The sequence below is a fragment of the Triticum aestivum genome, chromosome 2D (genome assembly GCF_018294505.1).
Source record: "Triticum aestivum cultivar Chinese Spring chromosome 2D, IWGSC CS RefSeq v2.1, whole genome shotgun sequence".
Lineage (NCBI taxonomy): Eukaryota > Viridiplantae > Streptophyta > Magnoliopsida > Poales > Poaceae > Triticum > Triticum aestivum.
In genome coordinates this window covers 558,934,367-558,958,247 of record NC_057799.1, presented here as the reverse complement: position 1 = coordinate 558,958,247, position 23,881 = coordinate 558,934,367, and the positions used below count along the sequence as shown (strand labels likewise).

At 45.3% G+C, this 23,881-nt stretch overlaps 1 protein-coding gene across 2 annotated transcripts; it reads right to left on the bottom strand.

Annotated features, from left to right (window-relative positions):
• Positions 1 to 17,212: 17,212 nt before the first annotated feature.
• On the bottom strand, positions 17,213 to 20,316 carry LOC123049956 (E3 ubiquitin-protein ligase RNF14). 2 transcript variants are annotated; one of them, XM_044472809.1, is made up of 7 exons: positions 19,865 to 20,316; positions 19,616 to 19,690; positions 18,968 to 19,520; positions 18,480 to 18,865; positions 17,950 to 18,155; positions 17,698 to 17,851; positions 17,213 to 17,604 (listed from the first exon to the last, which is right to left on the bottom strand). In XM_044472809.1, the coding sequence occupies exons 1-7, from the start codon at positions 20,132 to 20,134 to the stop codon at positions 17,473 to 17,475; spliced, it is 1,776 nt and encodes a 591-aa protein (XP_044328744.1). In that variant the 5' UTR covers positions 20,135 to 20,316; the 3' UTR covers positions 17,213 to 17,472. The 2 variants fall into 2 exon arrangements, with proteins under 2 accessions (XP_044328744.1, XP_044328745.1); XM_044472810.1 differs by having other exon boundaries at positions 17,950 to 18,152; positions 19,865 to 20,315.
• Positions 20,317 to 23,881: the final 3,565 nt, after the last annotated feature.

Below are 23,881 nucleotides of genomic sequence, written 5' to 3'. Positions count from 1 at the left end.
GATAAAAACAGAATTTTTGATGCGGAGTGCTACTTGGCATAATTTCAATGTAATTCTTCTTAATTGTGGTATGAATATTCAGATCCGAAAAATTCAAGATAAAAGTTCATATTGACATAAAAATAATAATACTTCAAGCATACTAACTAAGCAATTATGTCCTCTCAAAATAACATGGCCAAAGAAAGTTCATCCCTACAAAATCATATAGTTTAGTCATGCTCCATTTTCGTCACACAAGAATGCTCTCATCATGCACAACCCCGATGACAAGCCAAGCAACTGTTTTATACTTTAGTAATCTCAAACTTTTTCAACCTTCGCGCAATACATGAGCGCGAGCCATGGACATAGCACTATGGGTGGAATAGAATATGATGATGGGGGTTATGTGGAGAAGACAAAAAATAAGAAAGTCTCACATCAACGAGGCTAATCAATGAGCTATGGAGATGCTCATCGATTGATGTTAATGCAAGGAGTAGGGATTGCCATGCAATGGATGCACTAGAGCTATAAATATATGAAAGCTCAACAAAAGAAACTAAGTGGGTGTGCATCCAACTTGCTTGCTCACGAAGACCTAGGGCACTTGAGGAGGTCCATTGTTGGAATATACAAGCCAAGTTCTATAATGAAAAATTCCCACTAGTATATGGAAGTGACAAAACAAGAGACTCTCTATCATGAAGATTATGGTGCTACTTTGAAGCACAAGTGTGGTAGAAGGATAGTAACATTGTCCCTTCTCTCTTTTTCTCTCATTTTTGGGCCTTCTCCTTTTTTTATGGCCTTTCTTTTTTTATTCCTCACTTGGGACAATGCTCTAGAAAATGATGATCATCACACTTCTATTTAATTACTACTCAATGATTACAACTCGATACTAGAACAAAGTATGACTCTATATGAATGCCTCCGGCGATGTACCTGGATATGCAATGAACCAAGAGTGACATGTATGAAAGAATTATGAATGGTGGCTTTGCCACAAATACTATGTCAACTACATGATCATGCAAAGCAATATGACAATGATGAATGTGTCATGATAAACGGAATGGTGAAAAGTTGCATGGCAATATATCTCGGAATGGCTATGGAAATGCCATAATAGGTAGGTATGGTGGCTGTTTTGAGGAAGATATAAGGAGGTTTATGTGTGAAAGAGCGTATAATATCACGGGGTTTGGATGCACCGGCGAAGTTTGCAACAACTCTCAATGTGAGAAAGGGCAATGCACGGTACCGAAGAGGCTTGCAATGATGGAAAGGTGAGGGTGCGTATAATCCATGGACTCAACATTAGTCATAAAAAACTCACATACTTATTGCAAAAATCTACAAGTCATCAAAAACCAAGCACTACGCACATGCTCCTAGGGGGATAGATTGGTAGGAAAAGACCATCGCTCGTCCCCGACCGCCACTCATCTGGAGGACAACCAAAGAACACCTCATGTTTCAAATTTGTTACATAACGTTTACCATACGTGCATGCTACGGGACTTGCAAACTTCAACACAAGTATTTCTCAAATTCACAACTACTCAACTAGCACAACTTTGATATCACTACCTCCATGTCTCAAAACAATCATCAAGCATCAAACTTCTCTTAGTATTCAATGCACTCATAAGAAAGTTTTTACTATTCTTGAATACCTAGCATATTAAGATTTTTTAAGCAAATTACCATGCTAGTTAAGACTCTCAAAATAATCTAAGTGAAGCATGAGAGATCAATAGTTTCTATAAAACAAATCCACCACCGTGCTGTAAAAGATATAAGTGAAGTACTAGAGCAAAACTATATAACTCAAAAGATATAAGTGAAGCACATAGAGTATTCTAATAATTTGTGAATCACGTGTGTCTCTCTTAAAAGGTGTGTACAGCAAGGATGATTGTGGTAAACTAAAAAGCAAAGACTGAAATCATACAAGACGCTCCAAGCAAAACACATATCATGTGGTGAATAAAAATATAGCTCCAAGTAAAGTTACCGATGGAAGTAGACGAAAGAGGGGATGCCTTCCGGGGCATCCCCAAGCTTTGGCTTTTTGGTGTACTTAGATTATCTTGGGGGTGCCATGGGAATCCCCAAGCTTAGGCTCTTGCCACTCCTTGTTCCATAATCCATCAAATCTTTCACCCAAAACTTGAAAACTTCACAACACAAAACTCAACAGAAAATCTCGTGAGCTCCGTTAGCGAAAGAAAACAAAAGCCCACTTCAAGGTACTGTAATGAACTCATTCTTTGTTTATATTGGTGTTAAACCTACTGTATTCCAACTTCTCTATGGTTTATAAACTATTTTACTAGCCATAGATTCATCAAAATAAGCAAACAACACACGAAAAACAGAATCTGTCAAAAACAGAACAGTCTATAGTAGTCTGTAACTAATGCAAACTTCTGGAACTCCAAAAAAATCAGCCAAAATAGGACGGCCTAGACAATTTTTTTATTGATCAGCAGCAATTGGAATCACTATTTTACCACGTTCTGGTGATTTTTAACAATTATTTTCGTGAACAGAAAGTTACTTTAATTTTCTGCAAGATCAAATGACTATCATCCAAGAAGATCCTATAGGTTTAACTTGGCACAAACACTAATTAAAACATAAAAACACATCTAACCAGAGGCTAGAACAAATATTTATTGAATAACAGCAAGGAAAAATATTGGGTTGTCTCCCAACAAGCGCTTTTCTTTAAAGCCTTTTAGCTAGGCATTGATAATTTTAATGATGCTCACACGAAAGACAAGAATTGAAGCACAAAGAGAGCATCATAAAACACGTGACAAACACATATAAGTCTAACATACTTCCTATGCATAGGCATCTTATAGAAAAACAAATTATCATAGCAAGCAAAAACTAGCATATGCAAGGAAGCGGAAAGGAACAATAGCAATCTCAACATAACGAGAGGTAATTTAGTAACATGAAAATTTCTATAACCGTATTTTCCTCTCTCATAATAATTACATGTAGGATCATAAGAAAATTCAACAATATAGCTATCACATAAAATATTCTCAACACGATCCACATGCATGTGAAGTTGACACTCTTCCAAAATAGTGGGATTATCATTAACTAAAGTCATGATTTCTCCAAGCCCACTTTTATCAAAAATTTCATAAGATTGAATATTATCCAAATATGTGGGATCTAAAGTTGACACTCTTCCAAACCCACTTTCAATATTATTGCAAACACTATTATCAATCTTATATTCATCATGGGGCTTAAATAAATTTTCAAGATCATAAGAAGAATCTCCCCAATCATGATTATTGCAACAGGTAGTGGACATAGCAAAACTAGCATCCCCAAGCTTAGGGTTTTGCATATTATTAGCACAATTTACATCAATAGAATTTATAATAAAATCATTGCAATCATGCTTTTTATTCAAAGATCTATCGTGAATCACTTCATAAAGCACTTCATCACAATTTTCAGATTCACGGATTTCAAGCAAAACCTTATAAAGATAATCTAGTGCATCCAAATCACTAGTAATTGGTTCATCATAATTGGATCTCTTAAAGAGATTGGAAAGCGGATGAGGATCCATAGATATTAGCTTCTCTGCTTAGGAATAAATACTCAACTATTTCAACCAAATGAGCAAACGAGCCAAGTAAGGCATCAAGGCAAGCGAAAAGACGAACGGAAAAAGGCAAATAAAATGGCAAGGGTGAATTGGGGGAGAGGAAAACGAGAGGCAAATGGCAAATAATGTAATGCGGGAGATAAGGGTTTGTGATGGGTACTTGGTATGTTGACTTTTGCGTAGACCTCCCCGGCAACGGCGCCAGAAATGCTTCTTGCTACCTCTTGAGCACTGCGTTGGTTTTCCCTTGAAGAGGAAAGGGTGATGCAGCAAAGTAGCGTAAGTATTTCCCTCAGTTTTTGAGAACCAACGTATCAATCCAGTAGGAGGCTACGCGCAAGTCCCTCGCACCTACACAAAACAAATAAATCCTCGCAACCAACGCGATAAGGGGTTGTAAATCCCTACACGGTCACTTACGAGAGTGAGATCTGATAGATATGATAGGATAATATTTTTGGTATTTTTGTGATAAAGATGCAAAGTAAAAAGCAACGGAAATAACTAAGTGTTGGAAGATTAATATGATTAAGATAGACCCGAGGGCCATAGGTTTCACTAGTGGCTTCTCTTATGAGCATAAGTATTTTACTTGGTATGTTGACTTTTGCGTAGACCTCCCCGGCAACGGCGCCATAAATGCTTCTTGCTACCTCTTGAGCACTGCGTTGGTTTTCTCTTGAAGAGGAAAGGGTGATGCAGCAAAGTAGCGTAAGTATTTCCCTCAGTTTTTGAGAACCAAGGTATCAATCCAGTAGGAGGCTACACGCAAGTCCCTCGCACCTACACAAAACAGATAAATCCTCGCAACCAACGCGATAAGGGGTTGTCAATCCCTACACGGTCACTTACGAGAGTGAGATCTGATAGATATGATAGGATAATATTTTTGGTATTTTTATGATAAAGATGCAAAGTAAAATAAAGCAAAGTAAAAGGCAACGGAAATAACTAAGTGTTGGAAGATTAATATGATGAAGATAGACCCGGGGGCCATAGGTTTCACTAGTGGCTTCTCTCATGAGCATAAGTATTTTATGGTGGGTGAACAAATTACCGTTGAGCAATTGACAGAATTGAGCATAGTTATGAGAATATCTAGGTATGATCATGTACATAGGCATCACGTCCGAGACAAGTAGACCGACTCCTGCCTGCATCTACTACTATTATTCCACACATCGACCGCTATCCAGCATGCATCTAGAGTATTAAGTTCATAAGAACAGAGTAACGCTTTAAGCAAGATGACATGATGTAGAGGGATAAATTCATGCAATATGATAAAAACCCCATCTTGTTATCCTCAATGGCAACAATACTATACGTGCCTTGCTGCCCCTACTGTCACTGGGAAAGGACACCGCAAGATTGAACCCAAAGCTAAGCCCTTCTCCCATTCCAAGAAAGATCAATCTAGTAGGCCAAACCAAACTGATAATTCGAAGAGACTTGCAAAGATAACCAATCATACATAAAAGAATTCAGAAGATTCAAATATTGTTCATAGATAAACTTGATCATAAACCCACAATTCATCGGGCTCAACAAACACACCGCAAAAGAAGATTACATCGAATAGATCTCCACAAGAGAGGGGGAGAACATTGTATTGAGATCCAAAAAGAGAGAAGAAGCCATCTAGCTAATAACTATGGACCCGAAGGTCTGAGGTAAACTACTCACACTTCATCGGAGGGCTATGGTGTTGATGTAGAAGCCCTCCGTGATGGATGCCCCCTCCGGCGGAGCTCCGGAACAGGCCCCAAGATGGGATCTCGTGGGTACAGAAGGTTGCGGTGGTGGAATTAGGTTTTTGGCTCCGTATCTGATCGTTTGGGGGTACGTAGGTATATATAGGAGGAAGGAGTACGTCGGTGGAGCAACGTGGGGCCCACGAGGGTGGAGGGCGCGCCAGGGGGGTAGGCGCGCCCCCTACCTCGTGGCTTCCTGGAAGCTTCTCTTGACGTAGGGTCCAAGTCTCCTGGATCATGTTCGTTCCGAAAATCACGTTCCCGAAGGTTTCATTCCGTTTGGACTCCGTTTGATATTCTTTTTTTGCGAAACTCTGAAATAGGCAAAAAACAGCAATTCTGGGCTGGGCCTCCGGTTAATAGGTTAGTCCCAAAAATAATATAAAAGTGAATAATAAAGCCCAATAATGTCCAAAACAGAAGATAATATAGCATGGAGCAATCAAAAATTATAGATACGTTGGAGACGTATCAAGCATCCCCAAGCTAAATTTCTGCTCGTCCTCGAGTAGGTAAATGATAAAAACAGAATTTTTGATGCGGAGTGCTACTTGGCATAATTTCAGTGTAACTCTTCTTAATTGTGGTATGAATATTCAGATCCAAAAGATTCAAGATAAAAGTTCATATTGACATAAAAATAATAATACTTCAAGAATACTAACTAAGCAATTATGTCCTCTCAAAATAACATGGCCAAAGAAAGTTCATCCCTACAAAATCATATAGTTTAGTCATGCTCCATTTTCGTCACACAAGAATGCTCTCATCATGCACAACCCCGATGACAAGCAAAGCAACTGTTTTATACTTTAGTAATCTCAAACTTTTTCAACCTTCGCGCAATACATGAGCGCGAGCCATGGACATAGCACTATGGGTGGAATAGAATATGATGATGGGGGTTATGTGGAGAAGACAAAAAATAAGAAAGTCTCACATCAACGAGGCTAATCAATGAGCTATGGAGATGCCCATCGATTGATGTTAATGCAAGGAGTAGGGATTGCCATGCAATGGATGCACTAGAGCTATAAATATATGAAAGCTCAACAAAAGAAACTAAGTGGGTGTGCATCCAACTTGCTTGCTCACGAAGACCTAGGGCACTTGAGGAGGCCCATTGTTGGAATATACAAGCCAAGTTCTATAATGAAAAATTCCCACTAGTATATGGAAGTGACAAAACAAGAGACTCTCTATCATGAAGATTATGGTGCTACTTTGAAGCACAAGTGTGGTAGAAGGATAGTAACATTGTCCCTTCTCTCTTTTTCTCTCATTTTTTGGGCCTTCTCCTTTTTTTATGGACTTTCTTTTTTTATTCCTCACTTGGGACAATGCTCTAGAAAATGATGATCATCACACTTCTATTTAATTACAACTCAATGATTACAACTCGATACTAGAACAAAGTATGACTCTATATGAATGCCTCCGGCGATGTACCTGGATATGCAATGAACCAAGAGTGACATGTATGAAAGAATTATGAATGGTGGCTTTGCCACAAATACTATGTCAACTACATGATCATGCAAAGCAATATGACAATGATGAATGTGTCATGATAAACGGAATGGTGAAAAGTTGCATGGCAATATATCTCGGAATGGCTATGGAAATGCTATAATAGGTAGGTATGGTGGCTGTTTTGCGGAAGATATAAGGAGGTTTATGTGTGAAAGAGCGTATCATATCACGGGGTTTGGATGCACCGGCGAAGTTTGCACCAACTCTCAATGTGAGAAAGGGCAATGCACGGTACCGAAGAGGCTAGCAATGATGGAAAGGTGAGGGTGCGTATAATCCATGGACTCAACATTAGTCATAAAGAACTCACATACTTATTGCAAAAATCTACAAGTCATCAAAAACCAAGCACTACGCGCATGCTCCTAGGGGGATAGATTGGTAGGAAAAGACAGTCGCTCGTCCCTGACCGCCACTCATAAGGAGGACAATCAAAGAACACCTCATGTTTCAAATTTGTTACATAACGTTTACCATACGTGCATGCTACGGGACTTGCAAACTTCAACACAAGTATTTCTCAAATTCACAACTACTCAACTAGCACAACTTTGATATCATTACCTCCATGTCTCAAAACAATCATCAAGCATCAAACTTCTCTTAGTATTCAACACACTCATAAGAAAGTTTTTACTATTCTTCAATACCTAGCATATTAGGATTATTTAAGCAAATTACTATGCTATTTAAGACTCTCAAAATAATGTAAGTGAAGTATGAGAGATCAATAGTTTCTATAAAACGAATCCACCACCGTGCTCTAAAAGATATAAGTGTAGTACTAGAGCAAAAACTATATAACTCAAAAGATATAAGTGAAGCACATAGAATATTCTAATAATTTCCGAATCATGTGTGTCTCTCTCAAAAGGTGTGTACAGCAAGGATGATTGTGGTAAACTAAAAAGCAAAGACTGAAATCATACAAGACGCTCCAAGCAAAACACATATCATGTGGTGAATAAAAATATAGCTCCAAGTAAAGTTACCGATGGAAGTAGACGAAAGAGGGGATGCCTTCCGGGGCATCCCCAAGCTTTGGATTTTTGGTGTCCTTAGATTATCTTGGGGGTGCCATGGGCACCCCCCAAGCTTAGGCTCTTGCCACTCCTTGTTCCATAATCCATCAAATCTTTTACCCAAAAATTGAAAACTTCACAACACAAAACTCAGCAGAAAATCTCGTGAGCTCCGTTAGCGAGAGAAAACAAAAGACCACTTCAAGGTAATGTAAGGAACTCATTCTTTATTTATATTGGTGTTAAACCTACTGTATTCCAACTTCTCTATGGTTTATAAACTATTTTACTAACCATAGATTCATCAAAATAAGCAAACAACACACAAAAACAGAATCTGTAAAAAACAGAACAGTCTGTAGTAACCTGTAACTAACGCGGGAACTCCAAAAAATCAGCCAAAATAGGACGACCTAGACAATTTGTTTATTGATCAGCAGCAATTTGAATCAGTATTTTATCACCTTCTAGTGATTTTTAACAATTGTTTTCGTGAACAGAAAGTTTCTGGAATTTACAGCAAGATCAAATAACTATTATCCAAGAAGATCCTATAGGTTTAAGTTGGCACAAACACTAACTAAAACATAAAAACACATCTAACCAGAGGCTAGAACAAAGATTTATTCAACGACAGAAAGGAAATATATTGGGTTGTCTCCCAACAAGCGCTTTTCTTTAAAGCCTTTTAGCTAGGCATTGATAATTTTAATGATGCTCGCAAGAAAGACAAGAATTGAAGCACAAAGAGAGCATCGTGAAACACGTGACAAACAAATCTAAGTCTAACATACTTCCTATGCATAGGCATCTTATAGGCAAACAAATTATCATAGCAAGCAAAAACTAGCATATGCAAGGAAGCGGAAAGAAACAATAGCAATCTCAACATAACGAGAGGTAATTTATTATCATGAAAATTTTTACGACCATATTTTCCTCTCTCATAATAATTACATGTGGGATCATAAGCAAATTCAATAAAATAGCTATCACATAAAATATTTTCAACACGATCCACATGCATGCAAAGCTGACACTCTTCCGAAATAGTGGGATTAACATTAACTAAAGTCATGACCTTTCCAAACCCACTTTTATCAAAAATTTCATAAGATTGAATATTCTCCAAATATGTGGGATCTAAAGTTGACACTCTTCTAAACCCGCTTTCAATATTATTGCAAACAATATTATCAATCTCATATTCATCATGGGGATTAGATAAATTTTCAAGATCATAAGAAGAATCACCCCAATCACGATCATTGCAACAAGTAGTAGACATAGCAAAACTAGCATCCCCAAGCTTAGGGTTTTGCATATTATTAGCACAATTGACATCAAGAGAATTTATAATAAAATTATTGCCATCATGCTTTTTATTCAAGGAGCTATCGTGAATCTCTTCATAAATTTCTTCATCACAATTTTCAGATTCACAAATTTCAAGCAAAACTTCATAAAGATAATCTAGTGCACAAAACTCACTAGCAATTGGTTCATCATAATTGGATCTCTTAAAAAGATTAGCAAGCGGATGAGGATCCATAGATCTTAGCTTCTCTGTTTAGGAATAAATACTCAACTATTTCAACCAAGCGAGCAAACGAGCCAAGAAAGACATCAAGGCAAATGAAAAGACGAACAGAAAAAGGGCGAATAAAACGGCAAGGGTGAAGTGGGGGAGAGAAAAACGAGAGGCAAATGGCAAATAATGTAATGCGGGAGATAAGGGTTTGTGATGGGTACTTGGTATGTTGACTTTTGCGTAGACTCCCCAGCAACGGCGCCAGAAATCCTTCTTGCTACCTCTTGAGCACTGCGTTGGTTTTCTCTTGAAGAGGAAAGGGTGATGCAGCAAAGTAGCGTAAGTATTTCCCTCAGTTTTTGAGAACCAAGGTATCAATCCAGTAGGAGGCTACACGCAAGTCCCTCGCACCTACACAAAACAGATAAATCCTCGCAACCAACGCGATAAGGGGTTGTCAATCCCTACACGGTCACTTACGAGAGTGAGATCTGATAGATATGATAGGATAATATTTTTGGTATTTTTATGATAAAGATGCAAAGTAAAATAAAAGCAAAGTAAAAGGCAACGGAAATAACTAAGTGTGGGAAGATTAATATGATGAAGATAGACCCGGGGGCCATAGGTTTCACTAGTGGCTTCTCTCATGAGCATAAGTATTTTATGGTGGGTGAACAAATTACCGTTGAGCAATTGACAGAATTGAGCATAGTTATGAGAATATCTAGGTATGATCATGTACATAGGCATCACGTCCGAGACAAGTAGACCGACTCCTGCCTGCATCTACTACTATTACTCCACACATCGACCGCTATCCAACATGCATCTAGAGTATTAAGTTCATAAGAACAGAGTAACGCTTTAAGCAAGATGACATGATGTAGAGGGATAAATTCATGCAATATGATAAAAACCCCATCTTGTTATCCTCGATGGCAACAATACTATACGTGCCTTGTTGCCCCTACTGTCACTGGGAAAGGACACCGCAAGATTGAACCCAAAGCTAAGCACTTCTCCCATTGCAAGAAAGATCAATCTAGTAGGCCAAACCAAACTGATAATTCGAAGAGACTTGCAAAGATAACCAATCATACATAAGAATTCAGAAGATTGAAATATTGTTCATAGATAAACTTGATCATAAACCCACAATTCATCGGTCTCAACAAACACACCGCAAAAGAAGATTACATCGAACAGATCTCCACAAGAGAGGGGGAGAACATTGTATTGAGATCCAAAAAGAGAGAAGAAGCCATCTAGCTAATAACTATGGACCCGAAGGTCTGAGGTAAACTACTCACACTTCATCGGAGGGCTATGGTGGCAAAAAAACAACAATTCTGGGTTGGGCCTCCGGTTAATAGGTTAGTCCCAAAAATAATATAAAAGTGAATAATAAAGCCCAATAATGTCCAAAACAGAAGATAATATAGCATGGAGCAATCAAAAATTATAGATACGTTGGAGACGTATCAGGGCGCCACCTCCCGTGTCCTGCCTCCTCCTCCCCACTATGGCCCATGAGGCCCACTAACTTTCCCGGGGGTTCTGGTAACCTCCCAGTACTCCGATAAATCCCCGAACCTCTTCAGAACCATTCCGGTGTCCATATATAACCTTCCAATATATCAATCTTTACCTCTCGACCATTCGAGACTCCTCGTCATGTCCGTGATCTCATTCGGGACTCCAAACAAACTTCGGTCACCAAAACACATAACTCATAATACAAATCGTCATGGAACGTTAAGCGTGCGGACCCTACGGGTTTGAGAACTATGTAGACATGAGTGAGACACATCTTCTGTCAATAACCAATAGCGGAACATGGATGCTCATATTGGTTCCTACATATTCTACGAAGATCTTTATCGATCAAACCGCAATAACAACATACGTTATTCCCTTTGTCATCGGTATGTTACTTGGCCGAGATTCGATCGTCGGTATCATCATACCTAGTTCAATCTCGTTACCGGCGAGTCTCTTTACTCGTTCCGTAATTCATCATCCCGTAACTAACTCAGTAGTCACATTGCTTGCAAGGCTTATAGTGATGTGCATTACCGAGAGGGCCCAGAGATACCTCTCCAATACTCAGAGTGAAAAATCCTAATCTTGATCTATGCCAACCCAACAAACACCTTTGGAGACACCTGTAGAGCATCTTTATAATAACCCAGTTACGTTGTGACATTTGATAACACACAAGGTGTTCCTCTGGTATTCGGGAGTTGCATAATCTCGTAGTCAGAGGAATATGTATAAGTCATGAAGAAAGCAATAGCAATAAAACTTAACAATCATTATGCTAAGCTAATGGATGGGTCTTGTCCATCACATCATTCTCCCAATGATATGATCCCGTTCATCAAATGACAACACATGTCTATGGTTAGGAAACTTAACCATCTTTGATTAACGAGCTAGTCAAGTAGAGGCATACTAGGGACACTTTGTTTTGTCTATGTATTCACACATGTATCAAGTTTCCGGTTAATACATTTCTAGCATGAATAATAAACATTTATCATGATATAAGGAAATATAAAGTAACAACTTTATTATTGCCTCTAGGGCATATTTCCTTCAGCCACCGCATAGGAATGCAGCCACATAAGACAAACCGTGGGCTCTAAGGCAGTGCCTTCAGGAAGGATACGACATTGGAGCGCCGCCACCGCCCGATCCGTGGATCAGAGTTTCCCTTGGAGCAACACGACGGGTGATGAGAGCCACGACGATGCCTTCAAGAAGGGAACGAGCTTCGTCGTTGCCGGTCCATCTGAAGATAGATCAGCTTTTCACCCCGGCCACACTCATCGCTACCGCATGCCACACCTCGGCTACCATGCCGCCCACACGGCCGTGGCACCGGGTAGCACCGAGCCACGGGCTCTGCCCATGAGCACCTCGGATCCACCACCAGGGTCGCTGCCCCGGCATCCAAGACCATGACACCATCTCACCCGAGCCCTGCCGCTGCCCCAACCAAAGATACGAGCGGAAAAGACCCGCCTTTTGCACCCCTGCTGATGCGACCTCGTCTTCGAAGAAGAGGGAGTACAAGGGGAGGTCCGATCTTCACGGCGTAGGATCGATAAATGGATGGGGATAACTAGCTGCAAGCAGCCGGAAAATGGAAAATAATAGATTATGACCCGACGAGGAGGAGGCTCACCGAAGCTTGCAATCCGAACATTCGCCGATCCACAACCCGCAATACTACCCCACACAACCACGCTCAAGTCATGGAGTATGGGATAGGTGCAATCCGCAAGGGAAACCACGAACTCTAATTCACACAACACGATCTAGTCGTGGAGCACGAATTAGGAGCAATTTCTCAAGGAATCACGAGAATAAGGATAACAAGAGCTCTCCAATCTCAGGAGGAGTCTATGTCTTTGGTCTTTGCTAGAAATGGCAAAAAGTCCCCAACGAAGGGAAGAGCTAGCCTATTTATAATCTGGACAACCCCCTGGATAGGTGTGAAAGAGAACTAGCTTCTGGAACCAGCTTAGGTGTGAAAGTGAACCAGCTTTGTTTGACTAAATGGCTTCAAGACTTAATGATGTAGCTTCTGGAAAACTCTCGTTGGGGGTGGTTGGCAGTTCCCGACCAAACATTGTTCATTGGGGTCGAACAATGTTTCCTTCAGCAGAAAACTCGATTTCTGGAAACCTTTCGCAAGTCGGGATATCCAAACTCGTGCAAAACATTGTTTCGTCAGAATCGGAACAATGTTTCTTCAGCAGACAACTCATTCTTCATGAATTCCTAACTTTGTTTCCTCGCCATAAAACATTGTTGTGCACGGACTGAAATGTGTTTGGCCTTCTTCGACATCGCACCTGAGTTCAACCAACAACAAAGGAGGTGAAGGCACAACCATGTTTTCAAGGTCAAATGATAGACTTAGGTTAGAGTTCACCTGATCATGTATTTGCATTGCGCGACTTCTTGTGATTGGACCGTTGATGGTTGGTGGTGTGGTGCCCATGGTTGGGATGTTCTCATCATCCTTCCCCTCTTGAGAAGGATTCGTCCTCGACTCTAAAGGCCCAAAGTATGGGGAAAGATCGGAGACATTGAAGGGTGGGCTAACACCATATTCTTCTGGAAGATCGATCTTGTAAGCATTGTCGTTGATTCGCTCGAGTACTGCAAATGGTCCATCACCGCGTGGCTGCAACTTGCACTTGCGTTGCTCAGGAAAACGGTCCTTCCGAAGGTGTACCCATACCAAATCGCCTTGCTCGAACACCAGCTTCTTCCTGGTCTTGTTTACCCGCTTCACATAGTGTTCAGTCATTTTCTCAATGTTCTCCTTTGCCTGGGCATGAAGTTTCTTGATGAAATCAGCACGCTTACTGGCATCAAGGCTAGTTCGTTCCTGCAGTGGCAAAGGCAAAAGATCGATGGGAGCAATAGGTTTGAAGCCATAAACAAGTTCAAATGGGCAAAATTTAGTGGTCGAATGTACCGCCCTGTTATACGCGAACTCCACATGAGGTAGGCAATCTTCCCACATCTTAAAATTCTTCTTCAGGACTGCTCACAGCATCATGGACAACGTCCGGTTGACAACTTCAGTCTGTCCATCAGTTTGTGGGTGGCATGTCGTGGAAAATAGGAGCTTGGTGCCGAGTTTTCCCCACAAGGTCTTCCAAAAGTAGCTCAGAAATTTGGTGTCACGGTCTGACACAATCGTGCGTGGTACTCCATGTAGCCGCACAACTTCCCTGAAAAACAGATCAGCAATGTGTGAAGCATCATCGCTCTTATGACATGGGATAAAATGTGCCATTTTGCTAAAACGATCAACTACCACATACACCGAGTCAGTCCCCCTCTTGGTCCGTGGTAAACCAAGAACAAAATCCATAGAAATATCTTCCCACGGAGTATTCAGGATAGATATATAGAGGAGTATATAAACCATGAGGATTCAAGCGGGACTTAGCTTTGTGACAAATCTCGCATCTCATCACGTAGCGTTCCACGTCATGTCTCATGCGCGGCCAAAAGAAGTGATCAATGAGCACACTTTCACTTTTCTTGGCTCCAAAATGTCCCATGAGACCACTAGCGCGAGCCTCCTGCAAGAGCAACAAACGAACAGAACAATCTGGGATGCACAATTTGTTAGCTCGAAATAGAAATCCATCATGCAAGTGAAACTTCTCCCATCCTTTTCCCTTGTTACACTTTGAAAATGGTTCAGCAAAGTATGAGTCGGTAGCATACAATTCTTTGATGCTTTCTAAACCAAGGATTTTAACATCAAGTTGGGAAAGTAAAATGTGATGCCTAGACAATGCATCGGCAACAACGTTATCCTTCCCTTTCTTGTACTTGACAATATAAGGAAAGTACTCTATGAACTCACTCCATTTTCATGTATACGGCAGTTTTAGTTGGCCCTTTAGATGTTTTAAAGGTTCATGGTCAGAATGTATTACAAACTCTTTTGGCCACAAGTAATGCTGCCATGTTTCTAAAGATCGAACAAGTGCATACAATTCTTTATCATAGACAGAATAATTAAGAGTTGGACCATTAAGCTTCTCACTAAAATAGGCGATGGGTTTACCTTCTTGCATTAGTACTCCACCAATGCCAACACCACTTGCATCACATTCAATCTCAAATGTCTTACCAAAAATCAGGAAGTGAAAGCAATGGGGCTGATGTCAATCTCATCTTCAGTTCTTGGAAGGACTTGTCTTGGGCATCACCCCATTGGAATGGAGTGTCTTTCTTCATTAACTCATTCATTGGTGCTGCAATGGTGCTGAAATCCTTCACGAACCGACGGTAGAAACCTGCAAGTCCGAGGAAGCTACGTACTTGGCTCACATTTTGTGGAGGCATCCACTCACTAATAGCCTTGATCTTCTCTTCATCGACCTCCACACCTTTTGCTGAAACAACAAAGCCAAGAAACACAACCTTGCTTGTGCAAAATGTGCACTTTTCCACGTTAGCATACAACTTTTCCTCCCGTAGGACAGCAAGCACACATTTTATATGTACAACATGATCCTCCAAAGTTTTGCTATAAATCAATATGTCATCAAAGTAAACCACTACAAACTTGCCAATGAAGGATCTAAGCACATGATTCATCAATCTCATGAAAGTACTAGGTGCATTTGTTAATCCAAAAGGCATAACCAATCATTCATACAAGCCAAATTTTGTCTTAAATGCAGTTTTCCATTCGTCACCCTATTTCATTCTTATTTGGTGGTAACCACTTCGCAAATCAATTTTGGAAAATATGGTGGAGCCACAATGTTCATCAAGCATGTCATCGAGCCTAGGAATAGGGTGCCAATATCTCACAGTTATATTGTTAACGGATCTACAATCAGTGCACATGCGCATGGTACCATCTTTCTTTGGAACTAAAAGTATGGGAACAACACAAGGAGAAAGACTTTCCCTTACATACCCTCTGTTAAGAAGATGTTCTACTTGCTCTGAATTTCCTTCGTCTCCTCTGGGTTTGCTCGATATGGTGGTCGGTTTGGTAGTGGGGCGCCCGCAACCAAGTCAATTTGGTGCTCAATGCCCCGCTTCGGTGGCAAACCAGGTGGTACCTCCTTGGGAAACACATCCTCATACTCCTGCAAAAGATCAAGAACAACACTAGGAAGAGTTGAGGGTAAATCGTTAGCAGCCAATAAAGTTTCCTTGTACAGGAGCCCGTCCTGCGGCACCGGATGCGAGACGAGCTCGGTCCTACCGCTGGGCGCGAGACGGGCTCGGTCCTTCTGCCGGGCGCGAGACGAAGTCAATCCTGCTGTCGGTGCGAGACGAGCTCGGTCCTGCTGCCGGGCGCGAGACGAGTGATGAACCGCAACTGGGGGAGGGCCCACCCTTCGACAAAAGTAGTGCCTGGACGCCGAGGAGAGGGATTGAAGGCCAAAACAGTCCACCTGCAAACGAGCCAACGCCGGTAGAGAAGGCAACCATCGCTGTAGCCGGAACCGCCGAACTGTCGTGTAGACACCAAGCAGTAGGGAGGCCACCATACCTCCCTGCGCCGTCGTAGCCCACGACCAGATCAGCCATCGCGCCGGCCGCTGCCTAAACCCGCGCCGCTCGCCGGGACCAAGCCGTAGGTCTGATGGAGCACGCAACCACCGGCCACACCTCCGCCCGTCAACCCTGCCACCAAACGGATCGACGCCACCGCCGGGAGCCCCATCCACCACCACCACACCCACCATGAGCAGTGGGTGCTGCACCACCCACGCCGAGGACGACCACGACGGCGGTCTGCAGGCTCGCAGCGCCCAGATCTGGCACGCCAGCCCCGTCCGACACCGCCTCCTCTCCACCGCACGCCTGGGCATCCACGCCGCCGCAGAGCCCCGCCCGCCATTCCCCGCGACCGGGCCTTGCAGATCTGGTGCGCGCCGCCGCGCCCCAACGAGGAGGGGAGGAGAGGGTGGAGGTTGCCCAGGGAGACGCCGCCGGCGCCCTCACTGGTGCACGCTCGGGCTTTGCCGGCGGCGAGATGGGAAGGGGGAGGGAGAGGACCCGGCGGCGGCGCTCCAGAAATCACCCCCCCCCCCCCCCCCCCCCCCCGCGGTGTCGCCGGAGAAGGGCGACGCCCATGCATGTTTACATAACATTCACGTGACATCTATAAATTTCATTAGTGCACTTTTTAAGCATTATATCATACACTTTCTGCTATCAAGGACAAGGACTTTAGCTCCCCTGGACACCAGCCAGTTTTCCCTGTACAAACTATTGGCACAAAATGCTCTGCCGCCAACGCATAAGCTTTTGCCACAAAAAATAGATAAATAGCAAGATAGATGAAAGAGTACTATCACGAAGGGAATTGACCATGCAGGATCTCATATACAACATGTACCAACTTAGTCTGCAAAACTGTAATTTAATCTACAAAACTGTAATTTAATCTGCAAAACTGTAACAATGAGAGCACATATATGATCGATGCTAGAACTTTATCCCCACGCATTGTGGTGACCCCCAATGCTCGCTCTGCATCCCGGTAAACTGGACCTGCTTTCCGCACATCGTGCAATAGGTGGCTTGGCACACCCAACAAAAAATATACTTATCGTCGCCCTGGATGCATGCAGACATTGGTTAGAAGCAATAGAGGCAAACCAGTGCTCATTCATGTGATCTTACAGACTGAAAAAGATAGGGTTTCATTACCTTGTAAATCTTTTGACGACATTTCGGGCATTTCACGGTGCTGCCTACCGGTTGGCTTTGAGCTCGCATGCGGTTTCCGGTTTCGAGCTGTTCCAGGCGCTTCCGCCAGTCCATCGTGTCCTTTTCTTTCTCCGCAAAGAGGTCACAGTTCCTACTGCAGTTTGTCACATACATGCATAAAGATAAGTAAGCTTGAGATCCCCTGTTTTTTTAGACAAAAAGGACCCTGGATATCTCAGACGACTGGCCTACCTGAAATGGGCATAGCCAGCGATGATAGCCTTGCCACAGAGGAAGCAGAATGCCTGACCACAACTGATGCACACCACCTTGTTGCAACCTTCAGTTTTGCTGATGGTCATTCTGCATTTTGGACATGACCTAGCATCGTTGTAAAGCTCCTTGATGCTCATCAGTCCCTCCACCATCTCCCTTGCGCTCATCTTGCCTGTCGCCTGCTGACATAAAATGGAGGACAATAGGTCGGAGGCATTCAGTAACTTGAAATTGTATCCAGCAGCCAATTAGACGGGTAGGGTAGTGATACGACAAGGAGGTGCCAAAAGCATATGAGACTCTTCAAAGATCTATGATAGATTGCAAATCAAATGTATATTTGAAGGATTCATACCGCAAGTTGTTTCGTAGTAGTATAGCAAATGCATTTTACTAAAATTTTAGCCATATAAGTGAAAAATCAGTCAAAGTTGTGCACTAGAGACTGTAAAAGGTAAAAAATGACTTATATTTTGGGAAAGAGGGAGTAAGAGATGCGTTTCTACCTGTCGCTGCCGGATCTTTTCTTCTAGAGTTAGACACTGCTTCCCTGGATGGCGTGAATCCTTGCACAACGAGCAGAAGACAAAGCAACATTTTGGGCATTGCGCATTGTTATCCTCATCTTCCAAGCAACCGATTGCACATCTTGGACAATGAACCACGTCTGACATCGAGTCCAATGCTTTCTCAAGAGTAAGCCTATCCCAGCGTTCGAATTCTTCCTCGTCGAGAAGCCTCTTTAACAAATACGGTGGAATAGGAGCAGTGCACTTTGTATCAGGGCATATCAACTGAAACAAAGTACCTTCCTTCACATGCATCTTACATAAGGTCTCCATGCACTTGACACAAAACAAGTGCTCGCACGGAAGTCTGATGAAATTTGAACCTAATTGTTTCAAAATTAAAGTTAGTTTACCAGGGAAGAAATTTAATGAGCCTAATTCAGTTTCTTATAAGAAGCTTAATTAGAAAAGTCAAAAAGGCTTACCTTTAGTCTGGTTAAGGCAAATCATGCACATATGGAGATCCTCAAGAAAAACTTGATGGCACTTCCTACTACTATAACTGAACATGGAAGGGATTACAGACTCCAGTGAGAGACTTCTCGAGATTGCACGCTTATCTCCTTTGTGCGTAGGACTATCTGGACCCAAAGTTATTTTGCTGTCAAACCCGAGGTGCGGCAAAGAGGAACTACGTATCCACTCAACCCATTGGTATACGACTTCTTGGCCCGGCAGCTCTGCCCAGATGATGTCAAGCATCTCACAGAGTCGAGAAACATTAGGCCCATCCATCCATTTAGCAGTGACTACAAAATGTGGGGGATCTTTGCTAGGATATGACCGCGGAAACACACATGTCAATACCAAAGGGGGCAGGTGCTCGAAGCTGCAAGAGTACGAGAAGTCATCTGGTTCGTCGTCCTGATGCTGCTCTCTACTATCATCAAGACAACATCCATCTTTTGCATGCTCATTATCTGAGGAAAACTTGGCGCATACTTCAGCACCATCTTGCAAATCATAGCGTATGTAAATCTGCAATTCAAGTTTTTTTTTGGGAGAAACCGTTAGACCCAAATCATCAGCATCAATGAGGAGATGAAATAGCACTGATCGACAACACAAAAAACCTGGAAATAGCGGAGCCCTGCTTTGCTTTCGAATACAACAAGGTCATCCCCATATATTGCTTCCAATGCCATCAGCTGCAGCGAGGTATCATGTGAGAAAACAAACACAGTGTACGTATAGTCCTCCCAGCAACTGTCTAAAACTGAGGAGAAAAATCCCTCTGAACCACTTAATAAGTAGTACTACCAAATTCCAACATAGTCAGTAGTACCAAATTCCAACATAGTGAGTAGATTAGTGCACTCGACCTCGTCCTCCTGTCGCTGCAGGTTGTCTCGTATCTCATCCTGCCCCGCCTCCTCCTCGGCGCGAAGGCCAGCTCCCGCCGCCGTCGCCTCCTCCAACCTCGATCCCGCCTCGGCCACCGCCGCCCACGGGGAGTCCAGGTCGAGCACGTTCTCCTCGCCGCCGCCAGCACACGACAGCGGCCTCCACGCCTCGGCCGAGGATCCGGTGCCGGGTTCGTGGTTGGGTTCCAGGACGTGGACGGCCGTGGACGTCGACGCTGTTGCTGCCATGGGGGCACACGAGAGCTCGGTTGATGGTTGGGCACCTGGACTCGCAGGGACAACTCACGCGCACATATTTCGTGTACCAAACGATCACTCCTACTCCGATGCGAACTCTGGCAAGTAAGAAGACACGCACACGGACACAAGCGAAAGATTCTTTTCCGAACCTACTACTCCTGAATAGCAAAAAGTAAAATTATATAGACCACTACTGAAATCTGCAACTTGATATTTCTATTCAACCGATCAGACGTCGGCGTGCAACGTGCCCTGCAACATGCCCGTTGTTGCAAAATGCGCAAGTGCAACACGAATTATGTGCAGACCATTGAAGATAAAACACGTAGCAACCCTATCCCTACATTCATTTGCAACGTGTGGGAAATTTTCTCTTTAATCGTTGCTACCCAACCATTTTTTTTGCAGGAAAAATTTCAATCTATTCATCTTCAATCATTGTAGTACAATGAACAATAGAAATAACAAAAAATTACATCGAGACATGTAGACCACCTAGCGACGACTACAAGTACTGAATGTTGGCAATAAGCCACAGCGTGCGCGTCGGGTGCGTGGCGTGCGTGTGTGTGTGTCTGGCCAATGTCTGGCCATAGTCTGACCTGTGTCCGACTTGTGTACGTGGCTAGGTCGTAGGTAGTTCCGCAGGGCGCGCGGGTGGGCAGGGGCGTGGGGATCATGCTCCTGCGGTGGCCCGGGTATTTAAGCCCTGCGGGGATCGTTGTAACAGTGTGGCAGTGTGGGCTAGAGTTCGTGCTTGAGGAATACAACCGTTGTTGCGGCGGCGGCGTTCGTGCGCCGGGAAAACCACCGAGTCCACCGAGTCTTCTTCTTCCTATCTCCTTCTTCCTCTTCGGTTAGAGCCATAGTGAAGTGAGCTGAGAGAGAGAGAGGTGTGTGTGTTAGCTAATCTAGTCGTTGTGCTTAGCTTAGTTTTTCCCTTCTGAAAATAATCGCATGAGCCGCGGCATGTGCGTGCCATGCATGTAGCTTTGCATGGGCCTGAGGGCGGACGTGGTCACGTGGAACGGCCCGGTAGTTTAGCAGGTGGATTAGGAGGCACGATCAGCTCTCGTGGGATGGCGCGAGTCATGCGGATCATGGCGCGTAGTTAGGATCTCCACCAGCATCTCCTTCCTTGTAACGAATAAGTAGCTGAGAAAGAAAACTGGAAAAGTCGCAGAGTTTGCACGCGACACAAAAACCTTTGTCTCCTCTGTGATCGTGAGTTGCGAGAGTCTAGATTCCTAACAAGTGGTATTCAGAGCCTCGTTTAGCGATCCCGGCGATCATGTTCGATCACGGAGAACTGCCGGACGCGACTGCGGCGGCGGCCGCTGCTGCCCTCAACGTAGGCGGGGGCGGGCTGGCACGCTCGGCGACTCCACCACGGGAGCGCAGCCGCGGGCGAAGCCGCGTGAGGCGGGAGCGGCAGGTGGTGATCCACCAGGCGGCGGCCACGGAGCGCGCGCGTTCATGCCGGGAGCTGGCACCACGTTCCCGACCCTCACCTCGACCAACTACATCGAGTGGTCGCTAGTGATGAAGGTTCACCTGGAGTCCCGGGGGCTCTGGGACGTGATCGAGGGCAATGCGCAGCACGTGCGCGCCGACAAGTCGGCGCTCGGCGTCCTTCTCCGAGCCGTTCTGCCGGAGATGCTCGGCGTCCTTGTCGTCAAGGAGATGGCCAAGGCGGCCTGGAACACCATCAAGGTCATGCGGATGGGAGTGAACCGTGTGTGCGAGGCCACCGCGCAACGACTCCGTGCGGAATTCGAGCAGATCGTCTTCCACGACGGCGAGACCCTCGACGCCTTCGGCCTGCGCATCACCAGCCTCGTCAACCAGCTGCGCACGCTCGGCGACAACGTCGAAGAGGTACGCGTCGTGCAGAAGCTGTTACGTGTTGTCCCCCCCGGATACGCGCAGATCACAGTGGCGATCGAAACCCTCCTGGACCTGAGTACGATCTCGGTCGAGGAGCTCATCGGGCGGCTGAGGACCGCTGAGGAGCGCTGCGCCGCGCCCGCGCCGAGTCAAGGCGGTGGGCAGCTGTACCTCACTGAGCAACAGTGGGAAGCGCGCAAACAGGCGCGTGAAAGCGGCTAGGGCTCCGGTGGCCGCGGCGGCGGGCAGAACAACCGCCGCGGAATGACGCACGCCCGCCTCAGAACGCCGGCGGCTCTGGCGGGTCTGGCGGTCGCAACGGCGGCCGTGACATGACTAAAGTCAAGTGCTACAACTGCAACAAGCTGGGGCACTTCTCACGGGACTGCACCGAGCCCCGGCGCGAGCGCAAGGAACAGGTCAATCTCGCCGAGGGCGGGACCGAGGAGACCACACTCCTCCTGGCGAGCCTAAGCGCGCTCACCGCGACCACGGAGGCGGCCGTGGAGCACGTGATGCTGAACGAGGAGCGCTCGCAGGCGCGCCCCGCCCCGGGCGATGGAGGTTGTGACTCCTCCTAGTTCCTGGACTCCGGCGCCAGCAACCACATGTCTGGACGGCGGGAGATCTTCTCCGAGCTGGACATGGGCGTGCGCGGCTCCGTCAGGCTTGGCGACGGATCCGCGGTGCAGATCGAGGGGAGGGGGGCAATTCTGTTTCAGTGTCTGAATGGTGAGCACTTGGTACTCTCTGAAGTGTACTATATTCCCCGTCTGTGGAGCAACATCGTCAGCTTGGGCCAATTAGACGAGAACGCCTACGACACGCACATCAGCCAGGGCGTCCTTCAGCTGCGAGACCCGGGCGGGCGTCTGCTCGCGCGCGTGCAGCGCAACCACGGGCGCCTGTACGTGCTGAGCTTGAGCGTGGCTCGTCCGGTCTGCCTCGCTGTACATGGAGGCGGGGATGCGTGGGTCTGGCACGCGCGGTACAGCCACATTGGCTTCTAGGCGCTTCGGTCGCTTGCGCGCGAGGACATGGTTCACGGCCTGCCTCTCGTCGATCAGGTGGATCGGCTCTGCGAGGCGTGTCTTGCCGGCAAGCACCGGCGAGCTCCCTTCCCTCGTCGGGCCCTGAACCGCGCCGAGGACGTACTCGGGTTCGTGCACGCGGATCTGTGCGGGCCGATCACGCCGGGAGGGAAACGTTACTTCCTCCTGCTCGTCGACGACAAGAGCCGGTTCATGTGGCTGCACCTGCTCACGACCAAGGACGAGGCAGAGACGGCGCTCCGGCAGTTCCAGGCGGCGGCAGAACGCGAGTCCGGTCGCCACCTGAAGACCCTGCGCACCGATCGCGGGGGTGAGTTCAATTCCTCGAGCCTCGGCGAATTCTACGCAGAGCTGGGTGTGCGCCGGCAGCTCACCGCCCCCTACACGCCGCAACAGAACGGGGTGGTGGAGCGGCGCAATCAGACGATCGTCGGCATGGCGCGGTGTCTGCTCAAGGCGAAGGGCATCCCAACACGCTTCTGGGGAGAGGCCGTGACCACGGCAGTGTACCTGCTGAACCGTGCAACAACGAAGAGCGTCTCCGGCATGACACCGTATGAGGCGTGGTGCGGCCGTCGGCCCAACGTGCAGCACCTTCGCACCTTCGGTTGTGTGGCTCACGTGAAGGTGACGTGCCAGAACACGAAGAAGCTCGACGACCGCAGCGTGCCCATGATCTTCCTCGGGTACGAGCCCGGATCGGCTGCATACCGCGTCTTCCACCCTCCGCCAGGCCGCGCCCACGTCTCCCGCGACGTCGTGTTCGACGAGAATGCGTCGTGGGATTGGAGCGCCG

What these genes read in the sequence shown, in the direction of transcription:
- LOC123049956 (XM_044472809.1), bottom strand. Translation starts at nt 20,134, where the DNA reads ATGGCAGCAACAGCGTCGACGTCCACGGCCGTCCACGTCCTGGAACCC. An exon ending in TTGCCTTAACCAGACTAAAG is followed by an intron (nt 18,866 to 18,967) that starts GTAAGCCTTTTT and finishes TGAAACAATTAG; the next exon opens with GTTCAAATTTCATCAGACTT. An exon ending in GTCGTCAAAAGATTTACAAG is followed by an intron (nt 17,605 to 17,697) that starts GTAATGAAACCC and finishes GCATGCATCCAG; the next exon opens with GGCGACGATAAGTATATTTT.